The sequence below is a fragment of the Oreochromis aureus genome, linkage group 2, assembly GCF_013358895.1.
Source record: "Oreochromis aureus strain Israel breed Guangdong linkage group 2, ZZ_aureus, whole genome shotgun sequence".
Classification (NCBI taxonomy): domain Eukaryota; kingdom Metazoa; phylum Chordata; class Actinopteri; order Cichliformes; family Cichlidae; genus Oreochromis; species Oreochromis aureus.
Genome location: NC_052943.1, coordinates 18,719,369 through 18,725,280, shown reverse-complemented (window position 1 = coordinate 18,725,280; position 5,912 = coordinate 18,719,369). Strand labels below are relative to the sequence as shown.

Here is a 5,912-nt window from a genome sequence, read left to right as displayed (position 1 = left end):
GTGGGATGTTTCTATGCTGGTAAGGAGATGTCATTTCAGGACTTAAACTAAACTCTAAGAAATTGCTGTGTCTAAATTTGCGATGCTGCAAGTAACAAACTGGGTTCAGTTTGGAGGTTGAAGAGGAACTCTCCCTCACCAGGCCGACAGCCGTCCGTGCCACAGTTTATCTCATGCAGCGCAGTGCTAATTTTGAAATTATCAGATACTTTGGACAATATATATTCTTCTATGACAAAAATAAGTGTTCATTTAAGTAAATAAACAGAGCCGTAAGAGATGTTTTCAAAAATTGTTTTTATTATTATTTTTTAAAAAATTTGTAGCTTTTGTAGTGCTCCCTACTATGTGAACCCCTCACCTGAACTTTAAAAACTTCAAAACTTGAAGTTGGGGTTTATTTGCTTGAACTAAAAGACTTCAAGTTTTGAAGTTTTTAGTTCAAGCAAATTAAACCCCAACAATCAAATGATCCCCTGTGAGCAAGCACTAGGCACGGTGGAAAGGAAAAACTCCCTTTAAACAGGAAGAAACCTTTGACAGAACCAGGCTCAGGAAGGGCAGCCATCTGTCTCGACTGGTTGGGGGTGAGAGGCAAAAGAAAAGAAAAATGAGAGCACAAGTTAGCTAAATGTTGCTCATGTTGTCTAACATGAACAACATATGGTTTTCTGGACTGTGGATGAAAAGCAGTCCATCATTACTAGTCTTTAAAGGGGAACTGATCCATGACCAAGGTAGCAATATGGCTCAAGGCCACCATAGACAGAGTCATATGGGGAACAGTTGTTAAACATTGAAAAGGCCCAATAAGCAGCAGGAATAACAATGCCTGCTGCGGCAAGACCTAAACCTACTTTAAGTAGGCGTCTGGCACCGTGACGCCATGAACTACTAGTCGGAACCACGTCAGGAGGTGATTCTGAGACAGGAGAATCAAGCTCCTCGGGTTCAGGAGCAAAATTCTCCTGTGTCAGAACCACATCAGGAGATGGTTCTGACACAGGAGAATCAAGGTCCTCAGGTTCAGGAGCAAGATTCTCCAGCTGCAGAGATTCATCAGTGATCTGACAACTGTCTCCAAAATTGTGCGCAGCAGCTAATATTTTTCCTTCCTCCTCCCTTCTCAGCTGATCCTTGAGATTTTCATTGATCTTTCTCTTCACTTCTAGATGTTCAGAAAGTTCATCTATTAGGTCCTGCATGTGCACAATTTTGCAGTTCTGCTTTTTGATTATTTCCTCAAGTGTAAACATTTGTTGTGTCAGATTTTCTGTCGTCCTCACTTGGTACTCAAGATTTTCTAAACCTTTCCTGAGAATTGTGTTCTCTTTCTTTAGTTCATTCCTCTCAGCATCAATGCTGCTGTTCTGCTCAAGGAGAAACTCTTCCTTTTGCTGAAGCTCATGCAGAGACATCTGAATGGTTTTAATCTCTGCCTGTGATCTTGCCTTCACAGATTCCAGTTGGGCTCGTTTTACATTTTCGATGTCTTTAACCGCATTCTCCAGCCTAAATATTTGCTGTGTAAGATTTTTTAACTCTTCGTGTTTTTTCTCAGTGATTGTCTGGAGCAGGGCTAACTCAGCACTGAGGGTTTCATTCTTTTTGGTGAGGATTTCTTCATTTTCTTTAAGGGCATAATTCTCAGCCAGCAGATGTTCATTCAGCTGATTCTTAAGATCTGCACCAAACTGTTTCATGCTTTCAATGTGTTCCTCAAGCTCAACTATCCGTTCCTGATTCTGCAGTATTTCCCTAATCTGATTTTCTATTATCTCATCCTTTTTTCTTCTTTCAATATGAGCTTCTCCCACTTGGCACTCAAGACTCTTTAAAGTTTTCTTGAGATTTGCGATCTCTTTCTCTTGTTCATTCCTCTCACTTTCAATCTGGGACAACTGAACAGCAATGCTGCTGTTCTGCTCAAGGAGAGATTCTTCCATTTCCTGAAAGTCATGCTGCATCGTCTGAATGGTTTGAACCTGTTCCTGGAGTTTAGCCTCCACAGATTCCACCTGTGACTGCTTTTCGTCCAGAGCATGTCTCACCCTACGCTGAAGAATACATATTTCTTTTTTCAGCTCAACTATCTGTTCCTGCTTTTGTACTATTTCCCTATTCTGTTTATCCATTATCTCATCTTTTTTTGTTGTTTTATGATGAGCTTCTCCCACTTGGTACTCAAGACTCTTTAAAGTTTTCTTGAGATTTGCGATCTCTTTCTCTTGTTCATTCCTCTCACTTTCAATCTGGGACAACTGAGCAGCAATGCTGCTGTTCTGCTCAAGGAGAGATTCTTCCATTTCCTGAAAGTCATGCTGCATCGTCTGAATGGTTTGAACCTGTTCCTGGAATTTAGCCTCCACAGATTCCACCTGTGACTTCTTTTCGTCCAGAGCCTGTCTCACCTTACGCTGAAGAATACATATTTCTTTTTTCAGCTCAACTATCAGTTCCTGGTTTTGTACTATTTTCCTATTCTGTTTTTCTATTATCTCATCCTTTTCTGTTGTTTTATGACGAGCTTCTCCCACTTGGCACTCAAGACTCTCTAAAGTTTTCTTGAGATTTGCGATCTCTTTCTTTTGTTCATTCCTCTCACTTTCAATCTGGGACAACTGAACAGGAATGCTGCTGTTCTGCTCAAGGAGAGATTCTTCCTTTTCCACAAAGTCATTGTGCATCATCTGAATGGTTTTAACCTGTTCCTGGAGTTTAGCCTCCAGAGATTCCACCTGTGACTTCTTTTCGTCCAGAGCATGTCTCACCCTACGCTGAAGAATACATATTTCTTTTTTCAGCTCAACTATCTGTTCCTGCTTTTGTACTATTTCCCTATTCTGTTTATCTATTATCTCATCTTTTTTCTTTGTTTTATGATGAGCTTCTCCCACTTGGTACTCAAGACTCTCTAAGGCTTTCTTGAGATTTGCGTTCTCTTTCTTTTGTTCGTTTCTCTCACTTTCCATCTGGGACAACTGAGCAGCAATGCTGCTGTTCTGCTCAAGGAGAGATTCTTCCTGCACGTCTTTACACCTGTGTTCACGCTCATCTTTTAAGCGATAGTAATTGTTTTGGTAATAATTCTTTTTGAGCTTTAGGGTGCTCAACTCCAACTGGAGTTCTTTAATTTTGTCTTGAAGCTGCATAGGGTCAGGTATTTCTCCCTCCATCAACCCACACAGTCTATGTGATTCCTCTCGAAACTGTCTGTCAGACAATGAATTATTGAATGTTTCGTGTGACATTTCTTTAAAAGCTTAAGGCAAAGTGTCGAGAAGAAAAAAAAGCGTTTGCTTACTTCAGTGTAAAAATAGTCCGGTTCTGAAAGGTTTCTTGTTTGCAAAAACAACTCAGTGTTTCTGAAAATGCTCCAAGTGAAACTGTGTTTACAAAGGTGAAGAGGGGGTATTTATGGACTTTTGTGGCCGCGAACGTGACGTCAGCGCTCTTTGATCCTTTGATCCTTTCAGTTCGATCAAAGGAAAGATGTGCGTAATTCTGCGCATGCTCAGATAATGCCCATTGAAATGCACAATTTTGTTTTGTTTTGTTTTTAATTTTTTCAGATACTTTGAAAACAGTCCAAGGCTATGTCCACACGCACATCGGTATTTTTGAAAACGGAGATTTTCCGTTTTCGTTTTAAAAAATAATCCCGTCCACACGTAAAGACAGAAATGAAGGAAAACGCTGCTAGGAACATGCCAAAGCAGCAGGTGGCGCTATATTCCTAACCGTGTAGAAATGTTGGCCAATCAGAAGTCTAGAAGCCTCGGTGGGAAATAGTAAACAAAGCTGGGGCATAGAAGCAGAACCGAGTCGTATGTGTGGAGGGACAGTAACTGTGTGTGTATATATAAGCATTTAAACACTGCAGAGAGTACAATTAACAGTATTGTAGAAATTCATTTCACCGAAACAAATACGTGGCGCACAGTGTGACGTCAAAAAAGGCGCACACCTTTGACACTGCTTTTTTTCCGTTTTTCTCGTCCACACGTAAATGCAAAAACGGAGTTTTAGAAAATATCCACCCTGGCCGGAGTTTTTAGAAATCTCCGTTTTCAGTGACCGAAAACGCCGTTTACGTGTGGACGAAAGGTGCAAACGCATAGAAAAATCTGCGTTTTTAAAAATACCCGGGTACGTGTCGACATAGCCCAAATTAAGCAGGTACAATACGCAGGCGTGACACAGTCGAGCCGGACGTTTGAACGGTATTTCTGACTGATGACATCTGGCCATGAAGCTAGCTTAGATGTGCAGACTCTGATTCAGAGAAAACGTTTTTCTTGTCTTGTTGATTTTTGGAGGGGACTTTAGATGCCACTAAAAGCAAACACCTTTCATGTCTCGAGTTTTTAAAATGAAACCTTAATAAATTAAAAAAAAAAAAAAATGCGAGACATGACGGAGAAACTCGTAAGACTGAATGACATAGCTGGTGTGTACATTTTTATTTAAAAAAAACACAACTTAAGAAATAGTAATATTCATATTTAGTTGATATTAATATGTTTGGCCACTTTTAGTTTTGTGAAGTATATCTTCCAAATCACCAAAATGTCATGTATTACTTCAGTAGAAAAATATTATATTAAATAAATGCAGTGGGACTTCCAGTATGGCGGCGAGCTGAGCGGACATGCATTAACCTGCTCTGCTACCCTGTTGGCAAAATCCTGCTAAAATATTGTACTTGAGTAGGTGAATCACCCCTATTTCGACAAATTAACTTAGGGTTATGCCGGTGTCACAGAAGAAAGTCAGTCAAGGGCGGAACAAATCTCTCCAAGCTAAATTGTCGGACTTTACGAAGTCGAGGGCTAGCAAGGACTCATCAGCTAGCAGTGAGGCCATGGACTCCGGCGAGGCTAACGCTAGCGGGACTCCAGAGGTTAATGCCCCGGACAGAAGCAAGGATATCGCGGCGGGAGAGTCCTGCCCCACGTCGGCCATGATCCTGACCGCTATCAACATCTTTAACAATCAGGTCGAGGCGGAGGGCTTCATCCAACGGATCGAGTCAAAAGAGGATCGGACTGATGGTTGGGATACGATCTAAGTTTACAAAGCATAAGGTAACATTTGACCTGAGAATAAGAGCAGGATCGAGCCCAGCCGGCTCGGGTAGATCAAGCTATAAGGTTAAATGTATGCTTGTGCCTAACAGCGCGTATTACACTGAATTTTCTATTAGTTAAAGTCATGTTACACTCTATTCTGGGCTTAGTGCAGGATTAAAGCTCTTGAGATACCCATATCGGTCTTCTAATTGGAAAAAAAAAAAAAAATACAAAAAGATTAGAAAGCGAACGTATTTCTGCAACAAATGCAAATTGGTCAACTTCAAGTAAGTGGGGCTCAAACCAGCAGACCACTTCTGATTAGTTTTGCTTAGAAATCTTGATTTGAAATGTGAAACGTGATTTCACCTATGGCAAAGAGGGGTGTTTATAAATGGATAAGAATTTAATATCTAAACTTGGTGGCATAGGAGGGTATGGTTAATGTTATAGTTAACAGTTGGATTGTTCGGTTTTACTAGTTCAGCTATACGGTGTCATCCTTGGGTGGGACTGTTAATTGCTACCTGGAAGCTTTAAATATCTGGGGAAGGAAATCCAGGTTAAAAGGCCTGGATATGGGTGACGTTGAGGGTATTTGGGTAGTTTCTGTTGTTAGTAATAGTATTTATGTTAGCTTTCTGTCTTTTTCTTTTGTAATTTTTTTTGACATATATTTTCACTTGTTTGGGGAATATAACTACACAACCTACAAGAAATGTCTAGTGAGATAAAAATCAAAATCACATCATGGAACTGCAGAGGGTTACGAAATCTGAAGAAAGTTAAACAAGTCATGAACAGAATAACATTTTGCAGTCTAACATTGTGTTTCTTCAG

At 40.3% G+C, this 5,912-nt stretch overlaps 1 protein-coding gene across 1 annotated transcript; it reads right to left on the bottom strand.

The window, feature by feature from the left end:
* Window positions 1-589: 589 nt before the first annotated feature.
* LOC120442897 (myosin-J heavy chain-like) lies at window positions 590-3,539 on the bottom strand. The gene has a single exon (XM_039620261.1). The coding sequence runs from the start codon at window positions 3,249-3,251 to the stop codon at window positions 711-713; it is 2,541 nt and encodes an 846-aa protein (XP_039476195.1). The 5' UTR covers window positions 3,252-3,539; the 3' UTR covers window positions 590-710.
* Between the last annotated feature and the right edge of the window lie 2,373 nt (window positions 3,540-5,912).

What these genes read in the sequence shown, in the direction of transcription:
- LOC120442897 (XM_039620261.1), bottom strand. Translation starts at nt 3,251, where the DNA reads ATGTCACACGAAACATTCAATAATTCATTGTCTGACAGACAGTTTCGA.